Source organism: Leptonychotes weddellii, chromosome 16, assembly GCF_054177405.1.
Source record: "Leptonychotes weddellii isolate Sample4059 chromosome 16, ASM5417740v2, whole genome shotgun sequence".
NCBI classification, from domain to species: Eukaryota; Metazoa; Chordata; class Mammalia; order Carnivora; family Phocidae; genus Leptonychotes; species Leptonychotes weddellii.
This window is the reverse complement of record NC_138384.1, coordinates 36,300,158-36,317,971: the sequence shown is the minus strand read 5'-3', so window position 1 is coordinate 36,317,971 and position 17,814 is coordinate 36,300,158. Positions and strand designations below refer to the sequence as shown.

The 17,814-nt window shown below is 58.0% G+C and overlaps 1 protein-coding gene across 2 annotated transcripts in view; it reads left to right on the top strand.

Annotated features, from left to right (window-relative positions):
- PEPD (peptidase D) overlaps positions 1-17,814 on the top strand; it is a 107,688-nt gene that overhangs the window by 6,778 nt on the left and 83,096 nt on the right. For both annotated transcript variants that reach the window (XM_081806686.1, XM_081806685.1), the window contains exons 2-5: positions 1,183-1,366; positions 3,343-3,470; positions 10,526-10,589; positions 16,422-16,469. In XM_081806686.1, the coding sequence (XP_081662812.1) occupies positions 1,183-1,366; positions 3,343-3,470; positions 10,526-10,589; positions 16,422-16,469 (424 nt within the window). The remainder of the gene's footprint in view (positions 1-1,182; positions 1,367-3,342; positions 3,471-10,525; positions 10,590-16,421; positions 16,470-17,814) is intronic.

Sequence of the window (17,814 nt, the reverse complement as noted above, 5' to 3'; positions counted from 1 at the left end):
TGCATTGCAAAGGGTCCTTCTGGGTGGGTGCAGAAGAGGCTGTGGGGGAAGCTGGGACCAAAGAGAGCCTGGAGAGGTCCCTGTGGTTGTCCAGGCAGGAGATGGGGGTCCCCCAGCTGGAGGAGGAGCTAAGGAGAGAGGGAGCCTGAGCATGGTTGGGGGCGGTGGAAAGAGTGGTCCCCAGGGTCCTGAGTGCCCGGAGGCTGGGTAAGGACTGGGAAGCCAGTGCTGATTGGGAGTGCGGGTCACTGTGGCCTGGCAGGGGCTACAGTGCAGGGAGGGGTGGGCCGAGGCCCAAGGTGGGGATTGAGGAGCGCATGGGCCGCTGGGACACTAGAACAGGGAGCCTGAGTGACTCTGCAGAGATTATTTCCTTCAAAGGGGAGAGAGAAATCAACCGCTGGAGGTGAGTGGCAGTCAAGGGAAGTGTTTTTATCTATTATGAAGGTGAAGTTCCTGTACATTGGATGCAAAGCGTGATCCTGGGAGGGAAACGTGATGCTGGAGCAACCTGGGAATAGACATGGGATGCAGGGTCCAGAGGCAGGTGGGCTTTGGGGGGTGGGTGCTGGGAGGGTAAGCTGTTTTCTCAGCGTAAATGGGAGTGCGGTGGGGAGAGACACCCGCCTGCTCTCCGGTGACGTCTGTCCTCCAGGACAGCACCCTAGGGCTGCCACTGCCCAGTCCATCTCACCCTGGTCCCCTCAGCACAGACCCGCTTTGGGCCCTGGTACTGGGTGTCCTGTGTATGTGCACTGGGGACAGGTGGGTGTCCCAGCCTGGGCTGCTGGGTCTGTGACTTGCAGAGAAGACAACATCATGCAGGCACGAGGGCAGCGATGCAGTGTTGTCTGGGCCAGATCATAGATCCTTCTCGCGTGGATGGTCAGCTCCTTGAGGGTAGGCATTGAGTGCGTCTGCAAACCATTGCAGGCTTTCCTTTCCCTCCAGGGGCTGGTGAAGCAGATGCAGCTTTCCGTCATCCCCACTCCAGGTCCAGGGCTCAGGGACAGCAGGGGAGGGTGGGGTCGACGAGGCCCCGTGGTCCTCGGCAGCCCAGGGAGGGGCTGTTTCTGGGTCCCCCAGCAGGCTCGGCCCTCCGGTGAGCTCAGGCCGCGGGTGGTGGGTGGGCTCGGTGATGCTAACAAGCCCGTGTGATGACATGTGCTTGTGTCTTTGCAGACCTTCGTTCTGGCTGGGGAATGAGACCCTGAAGGTGCCCCTGGCGCTCTTCGCTCTGAACAGACAGCGCCTGTGTGAGCGGCTGCACAAGAACCCGGCCGTGCAGGCCGGCAGTGTCGTGCTGCTGCAGGGAGGGGAGGACACGCAGCGCTACTGCACTGACACCGGCGTCCTCTTCCGCCAGGTGAGCCCGCCCTGCTGCCTTCCTGCGCCTTCAGCTGTGCACCAGGCCTCCGGTGGGCCGCCCGCCCTCCCCTGGCGTCGGGCCTGGTGGGCCTTGGGGAGTAAAGGGGCCCCGGAAGAGGCTCTCAGAGGGCGGGCTGAGGCCTGGGCACCCAAGGAGCCCCGATTCTGGAGGGGTAGAGCTGATGCCAGCCAGTCTCCGCTCTTAGGTCAGAATACAGAAAAATGACATTCCTGGGGGAGCAGGCAGGCAGGGAGGCTTCATGGAAGAGGCGGTATTTGGTGTGGGCCCTGAAGGCCAGGGTGAATTCTGACAAGTACAGGTGGGAGTGGGTGTTCCAGGCTGGGGAGGAGGGTGTGTGTCCACAGGAGTGAGTGGTAAGGGGGTGAGCTGGGCAGAGGTGCAGATGGGGAGGCCTGACTTCTGGGGGCCAGATTCTGCCTGCACAGGGAAGATACGGGCTGCCGAGGACTGGAGAGGAGGCATGGGAACAGGGTCCTGGGCAGGAGTGGGAGGCCCAGACATTCATCCTGGCTTGGCCACTGCTGACTCTGTGATCCTCCCTGGGCTTCGGTGTCCTGGCCTGGGAAGTAGACTACGGACGCCTTGAGGTTCTGGGATCCTGCGTGGCGGAGGGTGGCGTAGCAGCAGGAAGCCAGCCCGGATGTGGTGGCCTTAGCTGAGAATCACTGGCATCACTGTTTCCAGGAGCAGGAGCAAGGACCCTCAACAGAGGGGCTCCCCCAGAAAGCTGGAGAGGCCCTGAGCTGGCCCCACTCTCATCGATCTCAGCTTTGCACCCACTTTACAGATGATAAAACAGAGCCTCAGAGAGGAACCAACTTGCCAGAGGGGGAGCCGGGATTAATTAGAAGCCCATCTCTGGACTCTAAGGATAGGGCTGTCTTCTCCCTGCCATGCCCAGAGCTGGTGCCTGACACCTTGGGACCTCTAGAACCTCCCTGGGGGCAGGCAGAGCCTCGGGGACATGGCCATCCGGCATCCGGGCCAGGAGGAGGCAGGGAAACGTGAAGGAGACCTGAGTGTGGAGGGGCGGCTGGACGTGGCCTCCCCAGCTGGGCTGTGTCCCCTCCACAGGACACAGATGGGCTGTCAGCTGCTGAGAGCAATTGCACTGTTTTTGCTGAAAGTGGCTCCTGCTGGAAACTGTCCCCGTGCCACGTTCTTGCAGCTGCAAGCTTGCAGTCCCCTGGTTTCTAGAGACATGGAGGTCTCAAGTTTTTTCTGACTAGTCTCGATGCTTCTTGAGGTTTGCGTATTCTGTGGTTTAAAAACCGATCTCCTAAATTCAGCCTTTGGCTCCCTTTCTGCTGTTATGCAAGGTTAATTTTAGAAGAGATCCTCCTCCACTTCATACCTTTATAACATTATTTGAGCTCAGTGTTTATTGCTAAACACTGAAGTCATCAGCTGCCCAGGGGGTGAGAGAAGGAAGTAAGTCCTAAATGGAGGAATCCATTTCCGTGCGGATGTCTGGCCTGGGTGTCTAAGTCAGGGTGGCATGTTGCCCACCTTCGGGCATGGGGGCAGCAGAGAGGCGCGGGTAGGGCTGTGCCAGGCCTGTGGTGCACGTGGGCACCCGTGTCCTAATGTGCCCTGGGGTGCCCGGCCAGGGGCTAAGGGGTGTGGCCAGAGAGGGGGTAGTGGCGGGGAGGGGGGCTCGGGCACACGCATGAACCGTGCATCCTCAGAGGAGGCTCAGAGCAGGGTGGGAGGAGCCAGCTGGGCTGCCCCCTGCCAAATCCCGGAAGGGGGTGCTGGGCAGCCTGCTGCTGGCAAGGTGGGGGGCAGAGTGCACGGGTGGGGAACTATATGAGGCTGGGGGGCAGGCTCCGAGAGCTGGGGGGCCCTGAGCAGACTCTCTCAGGTGCTCGGTCTGATGCCCCACCTCTCTCCTTGGGCCTCACGTTTTTGTCCTGCTGACCTGGTGACCAAGGTCCTTGTTTCCATCCCAGGAGTCTTTCTTTCACTGGGCATTCGGCGTCACCGACCCAGGCTGCTACGGCACGATTGAGGTCAGCACTGGGAAGTCCACCCTGTTTGTGCCCAGGCTTCCTGCCAGCTATGCCACCTGGATGGGAAAGTAAGGAGCCGTCCGGGCCCTGTGACTGGGCCTGCTGCCCACTGGGCTCGGGGTGGGGGGCAGGGCCTGGCTTGCAGTGGCAAGGAGGGAAGGAGCAGTGGGGTTGGGGTGGTGTCAGTGGTCGGGTCCATTGACAGCCTGCTCGGGGCCGGAGCCTTGCCTCCTTGGTTGGGAAGGGGCGTCAGAGCCACGGCCACAGACTACGGTCATGTCTGTGTGGACGTACTGTTTATTAATCTTGAAATTCTGGATTCCCATTTTTGTTAAAATGCCGGAGGCTTTGACCCCAATGGGCCATCACTTGTGCGAGGCATCAGTGGGAGGTGGCCCCACTTTGGGTGTCGTGGGGGTTGGCTCTGGACCCTTCTCCGAGGCCCACCCCTCGTGGGGCATTGCTGGATGCTGCCGTGTGCCTGTCTCTGGCTCTGAGGGAGGCCCTGCCTCAGTCGGCTCACCTGTGAGACCCGGCGGGGACTCTAGGCTTGTACCGTGTGAGGAGTGTGGCAGTGGGGCCTGGGCTGTGTTCAGAGGCCTCCTCCCCATCGTCCGTGGCACCTTCCAGCTCCAGGGTGCTTGGCCGTGCCTACCCCCCGTGGGAGCCATCCTGCCTCTCCAAGGTACCGACGCAGAAGCCGTACTTAAGCATGGGTGCTCAAGGCACTCAGGGCATCCCGCTAAATGCTCATCACCTTCAGCGTGTCATTTCTGCCTGGAGAGTGATTCCTCCGGGCTAATGTCTAAATTGTAGCCCTTGCTGCCTGGTGTCCCCGAAGGCTCATTACCAGGTGGGCTGGCGGGCCTGTGGCTCCGTGCAGAGGGCCGGGACAGGGCCTCTCCCACCAGCCCTTCAGTGCAAACTCTAGAGTCTCCTTTGTTGGAGACTTCTGTCATCCTGGGGAAGGGGTTCAGGCTCACAAGTTGGTAACAGTTCTGCTTTGAAGCCTCCTGGCCCGTGAAGACGGCTTGAAGCAGAACTGACAGCAGAAGAGAAGTGCGCTGGGCTTCCCTGGCAGCGTGTTTTCCCGCTTGGCCCTGGGGCGGGAGGGTGGGAAGTGGGCGTGCCCGATCCAGTTGGCCTTTGGAGGGCATGGCTGGGCACCTAGGTCCTGGCCCTCTCAGAGGCCCTGGGGCAGATGGCCTGAACGGGTCCCTGCTGTGATGAGCAGGTTCCCACTGGCCTCCAAGCCTGGGTTAGGGTGAACACGGGAAGGTTGTGCTGCTTTTTCCCCGAGGGACAGGGCGGTGCATTGGGCAAGGTGAGCCAGGCCCAGTGAGAGCCCCCGGAGCTCCACACCGCCCAGCCCTAGGAGGAAGTGAGAAGGGGGCTGCAGAAGGGGAGGCCGGCCACGGTAGATGTCTTGCTCTGTCCCTTGGACCTCCCTGCCTGCTGTGCCACGGTGTCTTCTACCTGCAGAGACACTGGCCGCCGGTTTGGCCTGGGGCAGGCCCTCCTCCGTCCGATCTTCCGGGACCCCTCCTTCTGCTAGATCAGCAGGGCCAGGCCTGAAGACATGGGTGCTCATGGGAGGGTGGTTCCGCCTCACCCAACTCTTGCCTCCCCATCCTGTTGTAGCCCTGATAGTCGGCCTTTAGCATATTCCTGGTCGGATCCTTACGACTGTCCTGCTTTAAAGAGGCACGGGTTCTGGGTGGTGGCGTGGCCTGTGCAGACCGCCTGGGTCAGTCTTGCTGGAAGCTGGCTGGATGGCGGGGATGGCCTCTTCACAGAGCAGGTCTTGTCACTATCGGGGCCTCTGATTCCTTATTGTGGGACGGTGACAAGGCTGCTTGTGAGGCACCGCCGGGGCTGTCGTCATGGCGATGGGCACTGTGCGGATGGCTACCTTTTGTGACAATGAAATGCGGTGGTAAAGATGCCAGGGACAGGCAGCTTGTGATGTCTAGAAGTGGCCCCAGGAATATTTGTGGCCATTCCCGATGGAGAGGTGGGCTCCCCGCCCTCCCGCTCCTCCAGGTCGAGACCTGGTGACTGCCTTGATGCGTGAAGCTGGCAGGGTCATCCTGTGGCTAGACTCCTGGTTCTTGCTCATGGGACACCTGCCCTTGAACCCTGCTGCCATGCTGCAAGGAAGCCCACACTCACCTGTGTCGAGGGACCTCATGGACGGGAGCGGGGGTGGGGGGGCTCCAGCTGACAGCCAGACCACCTGCCAGAGTGGGTGACTCCAAACCCCAGCCTTTGAGTCCTCCTGCTGAGGTCCCAAACCTCGTGGAGCAGACATACGCTGTCCTCTCTGGGCTCTGTCCCAAGCCCGGACCTTCAGAGTCCGTGAACATGAAAAATGTCAGTATGGTTTGCTACAAAGCCCTGGTAACTGGTACAGCTATGCTGAGGAGTTTCCTGGTGAGAGTGTAGGTCAGGTCTTGGTAAGAGGATTCTTCCAGAACCTTTCCTGCACGTGAGGTGATCACGGAGCTGTGGCCTCTGCCCTGCCTGCTAGTGGCACGTCCCAGAAATAGCTGGGGCCCCAGTGCCTGGGCAGCGCCCGTGGTTTTGACCTGGCTGCCCTCTGAGCTGCCCCGGGACCCTGCCTGCTGGCTCTGGGAGTGCCAGTCCCGCGGGCGGAGGGGCTCCACCGTGAGATGTGGGCGTGGATGGGGGGCTAGGGGAGGGTTTGAGCAGGGCCTCACTGGACTTTCCGTCTGCTGCTTTGTCTTGCGTCAAGTCGGGGAGTGCCTGTCCTGGAGGGTGGACATCCTCCAGGGCTGTGGGCGGAGAGGCCTGTCCCTGCCTTGGGGACTCCACCATCCAGTGGGAAAATCTGAGCAAATCTCATCATGTTTCCCCACAGCCACCATCTGGGGAGCCAAATGGCACTTGACTGGAGGGTTTAAAACCCAGGACCTGATTGGTCAGGGAACAGCTGTTAGCAGTTGGCTATTCTGAAGTGTAATCCTCAGTAATACAGGAATAATGTTCTGTGCTTTGGCCATGGCTGGTTTTCAGGGCTGCTGTTAAAGTTCTCCTTTAGGGGTGTCTGGGTGGCTCATTCAGTTGAGCATCTGACTCCTGGTTTCAGTTCAGGTCATGATTTCAGGGTTGTAAGATTGAACCCCGAGTCAGGCTCCATGCTCAGCGGGCAGTCTGCTTGAGATTCACCCTCTCCCTCTCCCCCTCCCCCTGCTCGTGCACATACATACTCTCTCTTTCTCTCTAAAATAAATAAATAAATCTTTTTTTTTTAAGATTTTTTATTTATTTATTTGACAGAGAGAGACACAGTGAGAGAGGGAACACAAGCAGGGGGAGTGGGAGAGGGAGCAGCAGGCTTCCCGCCGAGCAGGGAGCCCGATATGGGGCTCGATCCCAGAACCCTGGGATCATGACCTGAGCCAAAGGCAGACGCTCAGCGACTGAGCCACCCAGGCGCCCCAATAAATAAATCTTTACAAAAAAAGTTCTCCTTTAGTCTGGCCCTGCTTTGCTGAGCCAGCTGATTATCTGGTGCGGACATAGAGGCTTGCATGACCTTTGAGTGTAGAGATGGGTCTGCCGCGTGGGTCTCCCTGTTGGAAAGGCTCCATGCCGGGCAGGCCAGAATGAGCAGGTCAGTCCCTTCCGGCCCCACAGCAGAGAACTAGACCCTTATCTCCTGCAGACCTGGCTCCCCAGTGTGGCCAGCCAGGCAGACCTTTCCCTTCCTCTGCCCCCATGTGTCCTCTCCTGGCCCCCATGTCCCAAGCCTTTGGGAGAGAAGGCTCAGTTACAGCGGGACAGTGGCGAAGGGGTTGGTTGTCTGGGACTGGAGTTGGGGAGTGGCCACATCTGATTGCGTGTGGCTGTTTCCAGACACTCGTGATCAACAGGGCTCAGGAGCGAGGCTGTTGGGATTACCTGGCCTTTGCAATCAAACCCCACCAGACTGAACATTTGACCTTCAGCTCCTCAGCTTCCTTTTGCGTCTCTATCTGATGGCTTTTGAAAATCCATCTGGCAGATACCGCAATCCAAAGTAGTCCAGGGAAGCAGCACTCCCATCTGCAGATCTGCCACTTCCTGCGTAAAGGGCACGGTTCTGTTGTCAGGGCAGCAGACTCCGACGGGCCCGGCCTGTTCCTCACCCCAGGCCTTTTTTGGGACAGGAGTGTGGTAGCCCCTAATTTGTTTTCATTTGGAATCTTGGCTCACAAAAGTCTGGTGCCTTTGGATGTGAGTGTCTCCCATCATTTTTGTCAGGACCGGGCTTAGCCCGTGGCAGCCTTGGCTGCTCGCACGGTGTCTGGGGTCCTCTGAGCAGGCAGGGAATTGTCTCTGTGACTCAGTACGGGGCAGCTTCAGTGCCCATAGAGGGCCCCTTGCTCCCAGGCACGGTCCTCAGGATCAGGCACCTGCATTGCTTTGGAGAGATCTGCATTTCTCTGACCAGCCACTGGCTTCTCGAAGTGGTTGCCGACCTCCGTTGGGGAGCAAGCCACGGTGCTGGGCCGTGAGCAGCATGAGAGGCTGCAGCAGTGGGGGCAGCTGAAGGCAGACTCAGGGCCCTGCGAAGTGACGGTGACTGCTGCACTTGGGTCCTCTTACTTAGTCATTAACCGCACGTAGGTGGCCAGCTGGCCGGCAAGGCCTGTGCTTGGCAATTTCATATTCTCGAGAGCTCCACTGTGTCCGCACCACGCGAATTCCTTTAATGTCTCCTTCCCGCAAGAGGCCCCGCACGGGGTATTGCTACTCACTGTGTCGACCCTGACCCTGAGTTCTGGGAAAGGCCGCCTCTAAGTCGTGCTGGGCCCAGCTGCTGGTGGCAAAGGCACAAGTGCCTTTGAATGGGGCGCTCTCTCCTCTCTCCTGCCAGAGCTGTCCTTTCCCTTTGAAGGGCGAGTTTCTGGGGTGGGGCCGGCTTCCCCTGTGACCCACTCTTTCCCGGTCCAGTGGCTTTATCTGGACCCGCTGTACGGTGGGATCTGCCACAAGCTGCGCTGCGGGACCCTAGACTCCAGGCAGGGCAGGATGCAGGCCCTCCATGCGGCTGCCACCCGCCTGGCCCTTGGTGGGTCTGTAGCTGCCCCGTGACCTCTCCTGCCAGTTCTGTACGGCTCTCGTGGGCGTATCGCTCCTTCTCCCGTCAGCCCTGCCAGATCGTGGCTGCTGAGCCTCTGGTGGCTGGCTTATCCCTTTGGGTGACATTTAAATTATTTTTACCATAATTAGCCGCCAAACACAAACAATAGGTAGTGTTCAAACTTAATTATCTCTGCCCTTTCGGAAAGAATGGCATGCAGAGTGCCAGAAAAGATGCTCATGGCTTTTCAGATTGTATCTGTCAAGTGATCATTCCTATTGAGAACCAGGCCTGTGGTAGTTGGGTGGTTTTGGGTGCTCTGGACTGTGTCCTTCGACCTCTTTGAGGAGGACAGGGGGCATGTTGGGGAGTTGGCACCCGCCCTCACTTCCTCCCAGATAATCAGGGTGGCGGCAGCAGGCTCTCCTGTGGGCTGCCCGGCCCTGGCTGCTCCTTGGCTCCTGTGGCAAGTGGATGGCTTGTGGCTGGCAGGCGAGGGGTGGACAGGTGAGCACACAGCCCTGGGGCCGCCCACAGGACACGGCTACCTTGTGTTTGCCTCGCCTTTATCCCTCCTCCTCCCATCTCTTCTGGTTCCACATTGTGAAGACCTTGACCTCAGGTTGAGTACATGGAGACGTTCCCGGGTCTCAAGTATAGGTCAAGGCCAAGATTCCCCGGCAGGGCACGCAGGCATGCGTTCCCTGGGGTGATGGCTGAGATGCCTCCTGTAGGAAGCATCCCTTGAAAGCAGGTTCTTGGCATTTCGCAAATCTTCTGGGAGTTTGCTCTGGATGCCTGTCACAGCTGCAAGCGATGCAGTGACAAGGGGCCAGAGGTGGGTTGGAGACCTGCTGAGGATGCAGGGCATCCGTCCTGGTGCTGGGACTGCAGCCGGTGCAGTGGAGGGTGGATGTGGTGAGGACACCGATGGCCCCACCTCACCCTTACGGCATGTGCTTTTGTGCATGGCTGAGAGTGTCACCACTTAGTCGCCAAGGGTCAGTGAGCTGTCCGTGGTAGACAGAGAACCGGGGCCTCCAGCCCCGGAGAGAAGTGGTGCAGGGCTCAGGGAGGGGAGTGGGTTTCTGTTTCCTGGCCAGTGACACCAGTCACTCAAAGGCACAGGGAGCTCGCTTTTGGAGATGGTCCTCTCCAAGTCTAGAAGTGTGCTCCCTCCCCTGGCCTCTCTGGGCCTCCCCAGGCACCCTGTCCTTGGCACCCTCACCCCCCTGTCATCTGCTCGCCCTTGAGAGTCCAGGAAGCACAGGCTGAAAACCATCTGCTGTTTTCCCTTGAGGCCTCTTTCGGATCTAACACTTGGTGACTAGAATACCATGCGATCACAGGCAGGCTGGGGCCTATCCCCCCGTGCTGATGTGGTGCCCAGGCGTGGGATGGCGCAGGATGGCGTGTGTGCGTCATTAGACTTGGCTGGTGACACCCTCCCCTTGTGTGGCTGGTGCCCCACCTCGTGTGAGCTCTGTCACCAGCAGTGACATCAACTCAGCCACTGACCAGGAGGCTGGGGCGGGGGGTTGCTTGCCAGACTGCGACCATGACCCAGAGCCCTTTGGGGGGTGGCCCAACCTCCTCCTCCCTTTGTCTCTGTCTTTTCATGGCTGATTTTTCAGTGGTGATGAGTAAGCTTGAATGTTTCTCATCACAGTGAGTAATACTGATATTGACTTCTTTCAAATGTTAATTTTAAAACATTCCTCTAAAGAAGCTCTATGGGGGGGGCTCCTGGGAGGCAGCTTATTTCATGCCCCAGAGGGAATGCTGGCTGGCCCCCCGTGGGCTCTCGCTTGTGGTGGAAGGGGAGGTGTGGTCTGTAGATGCTTGCTGCTGGTGGCCAGGGTCGCGGGCTCCGAGGACGGCGGAGGTCAGCTGGGGGAGGTCTGGGGAGGCAGGTGCAGTTCAGCGTTCACTCTGTGGCCCGGGGCTTTACGGTCTGGGCTTGGGGGCGGGAAGGCAGCCTGTGCCGAGTGTGGCCAAACCCTCACCCTGGTGTTCCTTGTGCTTCTCTTTGAGGATCCACTCCAAGGAGTACTTCAAGGAGAAGTATGCCGTGGATGACGTCCAGTATACAGACGAGGTCAGTAGCAGCCAACTCCGCTCTGAGCCGTCGAGGGCCTCCCTCACCCCCTTCCTCTCACGGCCGTAACCTGGCGGCCTGTGGTGGGATGTCACCACCTGGCCGCCAGCCACCGTGGCAGTGCCCTCATTTGGGGAGCGCCGGCAGGACGTGTACCTCAGACTTCCCTGAAGAGGCCCCCCCTTTGCCTGGCCCAGTGCCCCTGACTCAGTGGCTGGAGGCTTCTGGTACCTGGGTTATAGCTGCTGAGCTTCCCAGAAGGAGGACATCTCTGGGAGGTCTCATCTCAATGTCCCCCCCGGGCTCAGCCCGGGCCTCCACATATTGGGAGGTCCTCCCCACAGCCGCCGCTGGCTGCAGATGCCACTGCCAGAAAAGCCCCAGACTTTGAGAGCCCCGTGGGGTGGGGTGCAGTTGGAAGTTTCCTGGCTTTCATCTCCTTCCCAGTCTGGATGCCCAGCGGTGTCATGTGGCCTGGATAGGTGAATGACTGTCCTTCTGGGAGGCTCTGCATCTGTCCCGAATCCAGGCAGTCACAAGGCGCTGCCCCTGACTTCCACGGCTGATGGGACGGGGCTGGGGCAGAGGTGAGAGCGCAGCTATGCGCCCCCGTGGTCTCCTTGGGGGACCAAGGCCCCAACACTGCAGCCACTCCCAGGCCCACAGGGAGGCCTCTCTGCTCTGTCCCTGGGCGCTGTTACAACCCCCACACCGTGTGCAGGTCAGTGCTAGGTAGAACATAAGCACCAGGAGGCCTGCTGCTCAAGGTCTACCCCAGCCTGGCAGGGTCAGCTGGATGGGGCCCTCCCACGCCACATTTCCCCAGCCAGACCGAGATCGCATGTGGACGTACCTAAGAGCTGGGGATCAGTGTGGAAGCAGCTGCTGAGCCAGCCAGCTGGAGACCAAGCAGCTACCCCTTACCCTGGGTAGGACACAGGCTCTGTTGGGGAATGACGGCACTGGGTGGGAGGCAGGTTTGCAGGGATCCTGGCCAGACCCACAGCGCAGTGAAGAAGCAGTGTGTCTCAGCCCCGGAGCGGGGGCCCGGCACAGTCTGCTGGAGGACGCCTGGCCCCACGCAGGCCCGCGTTAGTACTGTCCCCCACACAGACATGGTCCTGCTCCAGTTCTGCTGCCCTAGAATGCCCGCCCCCCCCCCGGCCCCCGTGTCCTACCCGAGCTCCGAAGCTTTTGCCAGCCCGCTGCATCCCCTGCTGACTGGTCCACACTGGCGCCCTTCCCACCCCGGCTCTTGGGACCTGCGGTGGACATGCTGGATACTGGCTGTGTTCTGCTCTCTAGTCTGCCTTTTGCTGCTTTATATTTGTCTCTAAGGCCCAGTTCCTTCCCCCAGACATTACTGTCACATTCTGCCTGCCTGGTTCCAGGGGCGTGTGGGCGTCAGAGCTGGTTGAGACCCAGGGCTGAACTCAGCAGCCAGGACCCAGCTGCTGCAGAAGGTGACTGGCAGGGCGGTGCCTGGTCAGGAGGGCCTTGGGGAAGGAGTGCAGCTCGCATCGACGAGGCCGTGGGCGCCTGTGTCTGCGGCACCTGCTGCCCGGTTGGGTTGTAGAGAGAGGGGGCTTTTGATGGATCTTTCTTGTCCTGGGATTTCAATACCAAGTTACTGGGGGTGACTCATAGCATCTAAAGAGTCTGTTAATACACATGTGACCTGTTGTATTGATCTCTTTGGGTGCAGGATCTCAAATAGTCTGAACATTTATTTGCATGCCCTGATGAGGTCATTTGCCACTTACCTTGTATCTCTAAGTACTAGGGAGTGCGTACTAGGTACTAGGGAGCAGTGACCTGCTCTATCTTTAGTTCTGATTTTGTTCCTGACCCTCTCCTTTGGCAGGTGTATCCCTCCTGCCTCCATAAACTGCATTTTAACATTATTGCCCTTGGGGACCTTGACCTTCCCATAAACTTGGAGGGGGCAGCCCGGGACTCAGCCCCACCGAGTCAGAGCGTCTCTGTGCTACAGCCTGCCCAGCCACAGTCTGACATTGTTGCTTCTGTGTCTGGGGGAACCTCAGCTCCATTCATCCTGTGGCTTCTGGGGAGAAAGAGGAGAGCTGGCCTCCAGATACAGGGATGCAGGTCTGGAGCGTCGGGACAGGAAAGCCTGTCGTGCAGAATCACAGCCCCACAGAGCAGCCCACTCTCACTCTGTATTTACGAAGCAGAATCTTAAATGAAGCCTTCAGAGGAGTTCAGAGGACAGGATCTCGGGTCCAAGAGCTGTCCGCTGTGTCCCGTCGTCGTCACTGTCATGGTTCATCAATTCTGTCCTGACTTACTGCTCTGATTCTTACTGGAGACGGGGGCTCGTTGTTGACAGCTGGCCAGGTGCTTCACTCTGGGGTGGGGTGGCACCTCTGAAGGGACAGCTGCTACGTGGGACTGCTGGTCCAGAGTTGCTGGAAACTCCCAATTGTGCAGGAGGAGCTGCAGATCCATGGTGTTTGTGAGCTTTCCTGATGCTTACATTTTAGAAACAAGTTCAGATTTTTAGACGCGTTGCCAGCCACCAAGTTGCACCCTTGTTTCAGACGGCCGTGAAAAACAGTTGCTTTTAAAGATTTATTTATTCACTTTGGAGAGAGAGAGCATGCGTGCGTGCAAGGGGGAGAGAGTGTTAAGCAGACTCCACATGGAGCGTGGAGCCTGACATGGGGTTCAGTCTCATGACCCTGAGCCAAAACCAGGAGTCGGACACTTAACCGACTGCGCCAGCCAGGTGCCCCAAAACAGTTCACAAGCTTGGGTGCTCGCAGGGTGAAGCCCAGCTCCCTAGAGCAGGGCAGGCTTGGTTAAGGACTGCTCTGCCCCTTTCTCTGGCCCGTCACCCAGGCAGAGTAGCCAGCAGGCCTGGCTGGGGCCCTGAGCGTGAGGGTGCATGAGGGGTCCTCGGGCAGCCTCTGAGTGTCCCCAAGGGAGGGCCCCTCTGCACAAGGCTCTGATCAGTTCTGCCTGTGCCATCTCCCTCAACCTGCCAGCGAGGCCTGGCTGCCCAGGAAATTGATGCTGGCTGTGGATGCAGCACGTCAGGGGCATTTAACAGCGCCGGTTTGGGAAGGCTGATGGGTCCCCCGCGGCCCGCACTCCGTGGAAAGGAGGCTCGGGGTTGACAGGCGAGCCGTCCTGTGCGCTGGAGCTGCATTTGAGCTGGCGACACACAGGCGCAGCCCGCCTCCTTTATTTCTGAGGCGTGGGCCCGGGGTGTGCTGAGGAGAACGTAGTGCTAATGGGTCTCCATGTGGAAGGGCGGACGGAGCTGCCAGGCTGGGAGAGGTTTTACAACTGCAGAGGGAACCAGGGCCCACTCAGGCCGTCGTGATCCACCAGAGACGCCGTCTTGCCAGTACTGGCAGACGCCCGGCCTGCTTGGTGTGTCGGCTCTCGGCCCGTCTTCGCACCAGGCAGCACAGAGAGGCCTGCTTTCCCCATCATTCCTAACCAGCACGTCCCGAGCCATCGCCGAGAGAGAAACCACCAGACCGTGCATTTGTGATCTGGCTCCCCTCTGCCAGGGGCGGTGGCACGTGGCCGTCCCCGGGTGCCTGCTCGCTCTCCAGTCCTGCCACCGTCATTGACGGGGCTGTTCTGTGCTGATGAATGGAGACCCTTCCTGTCGACGTGACAGCACACCCAGGGGCCCGACATGCACAGCTCTTGTTCCTTTTAATGCGTGCCCCCTCCTCCAGGAGGGCCTGTGGGAGTGGCAGGGATTCAGCCGAGCTGTTGGTGTGTGCAGCACAGAGGCGGGGGTGGGGGGTTCAGTTGTCCTCATGGCAGGAGTCAGAGAGGAGGGTCTGGGGAGGCGGAGCCTTGTGCGCCGTGGGGGGAGGGCGGCTGGCACACATCTGGAGGATCGTCTGGCCACCAGCATCAAAGCCCTCAATGAAGCGTATGGCTTTTCACCCAGGGGTGTCACTGGGTCACTCTCTCTCTCTCTCTTTTTTTTTAAGGAAATACATTTTTAAAGGAATTTATGGTAAGAAACTGGATTTGTATAGAAGAGTGTTCGTCAGGGCCTCTCTAACACTAGTTAATCGCTGGAAGTTATTTAAGTGTCCAGTAGAGGAATGAATGAATAAATGAACTGTGCTGTGTCCATTAAGAGAGCCATACAGCCGTATGTTCAACTCTGGCCTCTGCTCGTTTTTAACCATGAACCTGGACAAATGATTGAACCTGTCGGCTTTCTCATTTGTGAAATCTGGACACAAGTAGCTCCAACTTCCCAGGTGGTTAGATGAGATGATGTCTGGAGGGACCGGCACAGGCCATGATCAGGGAGCTCGTTGGGCGTTTCCCCTCCCCCGGTGGTAGAGATTGGTAAAAATCCCGTGGCTGGAGAATACTTCATCTCAGGAAACAGGTGAAGTGTGTAACTTCATATGATCCAGATGTCATTACAGATCTCTGTTTTCATGTGCAGAGATAAAAAGTCTCTGGGGATAGGATTGTAGGTGTATTTTATCTTCTTACAGTTTTCAGTATATTCCAGGTTTTCTCTGGGAGCCTCTCAGTATTAAAAAACATGTACATACATATGTCAAAACTTATCAAAATGTGCACTTTAAATATGTGCATTGTAGAGCCTGTCAGTGATAGCTCAGGAAAGCTGTTAAAACAACAAACAACAAGGGGCGCCTGGGTGGCTCAGTTGGTTAAGCAACTGCCTTCGGCTCAGGTCATGATCCTGGAGTCCCGGGATCGAGTCCCACATCGGGCTCCCTGCTCAGCGGGGAGTCTGCTTCTCCCTCTGATCCTCCCCCTCTCATGCTCTCTGTCTCCCATTCTCTCTCTCAGATAAATAAATAAAATCTAAAAAAAACAAAACAAACAAAAAAAAACAAACAACAACAAATACTTCTCACGCCCATGTCAGGGTGTGAAAGAGTTTTGGGTGGGGGTGGGGGCTCAAATACGGCAGGGGCCTCGGTAGCCAAGATGCAGGGCAGACTGAGGCGTGGGGGCCAGGAGAGGAAGAAAATGCTCCCACCAGGGTGCTTGGTGCTCTCGGGTACAAATGTCGTGGCTAATGTAGTGTGGTGGGCACTTTGCCAAGGGAATGGGGCAGGAGATGAGGGAGTGAATGAATCTGTCTGGGTAACAAAAGGCTTTACTATTGCTGAGGAGGGGAGGAGGCATTCTAGGCAGGGGTCAGAGCCTGAGCAGAGGCATGGAGAGATGAGGTTGTGTGGCACATTCATTCATGGGGTTGGGATAGAAAGCAGCCAGCATGCAGGGACATGAGGCCTGAGTGGGTCAAGGTGGAGGAGGGATGGAGAGTGGGGATTTGGGGTGGGGGACAGAGGGTGGGATTGGGGGAAGCTTCCTCCACACAGTCTAGGAGATGAATGGGGGGCAGGGAGGGAGGTGTCTGCCCTGGGGACAGGAGGCTGTTGGGATCGGTGCCTAAGAGGTAGTTGGAACAGGTCTTTCCGGAGGGACTGGCAGATGGACAGAGGTGCTGGCCTGGCGGGGGGGGGCTGTTGCGGGGTGGGCAGGTCTGGCGGCGTGGAGCCTGGGATGTGTGTTGGGCCCGGAGGCAGGGCGGCATGTGGGAAGGTGTGCCAGGTGTAGGCATGAATCCCTGTCTGCCACTTGATAGCCACGTGGCTTTCAGAAGTCCTTTGGTGTCCACAAGCCTCGGTCTCCTCATCTGCAGGATGTGGACAACAGCATCACTGCCTGGTTTTAACCACTGGCTCCATAAATGTGAGCTGACATCGTTAAGTCATGGTGGCGTATCATCTCCATCAGATGTCTTTGCGATTGCTCTAAAGTGGATTTTTCTTTCTGACCTTTTAGATCGCCAGTGTCCTGACGTCACAGAACCCCTCTGTCCTCCTCACTTTGGTAAGTGGCTGGTGTCCAGGGATTGGGCACCACGGGGAAAGGTTTTAGGGAGCTGCCTACCCCTGCAGAGGATTTGAAAACTGGAGGAATGGTCATCGGTAACACGTAGTGACACCTCCTTCAAGATGGCTGAATACATCCGGGACCACGTCCTCCATCCTCCAGTGTCCCTGAGATGTGCCGGGTCCTGGCAGAAGACGCCACGCCTACTCCAAGGGTTAAAACCCAGCTGGAGAATGTATTTGTGTCAGGCCGAGCTCACAGAGTTTGTGGATGTAGAATATCAATGTGCTTCCACCCTGTGTCTCCTCCGTTGTTAATAGAATTTTAAAGACACACCTGTGGTGCCTGTCTGCAAGGTTGTTGGGCTCTTTGGCATCAGATATAGAATTGGGTACACTGAATGACCTGCCACGGCCTAGGGGTGGGTCGGGGTGCCTGGTGGGCCCCTGGTGCCTTAAATAGGGCTGTGGGGGCCCTCTGGCAGTGAAATGGCTCAGAGAAGAACCAGCTTTCTTGCACTTTTTTGACCTTGGGGAGTTTCAAATATGGAGAGTGTACAACTGTTCTTCCTTCCCAAAGTGACCCTTTTCTCTCGTTCATCGATTTTTTTTCAGAAATAGTTCTTCTTGGTTTTTTTTTTTTTTTTTAAAAGCACTTCACATGGTGTCTTTTTTCCGCTCTGCTGTTTTGATGGCTGAGCAGGAAGATTACGTGAGATGACTGTGGTCGGAGATGGCCCGGCGTGTTTTCTTTGGGGGGCATTATTCAACGTTGGCCTGCCATTCTTAAGGAAGAAGGGCGCTTCGGAACGCCTTGCCTCTCTGGGGATGGCACACTTTTCTCTGAGTCCTTTTTGTCTCCTCTCTTGTCTGAATTCCACTCTCCTCCCAGTCAGGGGAAGGACAGGGATGTACCACAGCTCCGTAGTGTCACTGAGAAGCGCCCATCATGCCAGAGTTGGGTCCTACCCACATCTCCGGGAGGGCTGGATGTGACAGTGCTTTTTTGGACCCTGTCAGTGGGGAGTGTGTGCACACTCCCCGTCTGTGCCTGCACAGCCTGAGCTGGTTTTAGCAAAGCGATCTGAGGGAGGAGGCTTTCATGCACCTGGGATGCTGTTTGTGCGGCCCTTTCCTTTCCTCCAGGTTCAGGCTGCGGCAGAGAACGGACAGCTTGCCTTTGAGCAGGGGTGGGAGGGCAGGCTTGGCTGGGAGTTACCTGAACGGCAGGAAGGGATATGTTTGCTGGGCAGGGGTGGGGGCTCCAGGTTCTTCCCCAGTCCTGAGGCTGGATAGAGGAGGCGGGCGCTCCCCTGCAGGTGGTGGGGACCCCGTAGGGCGGC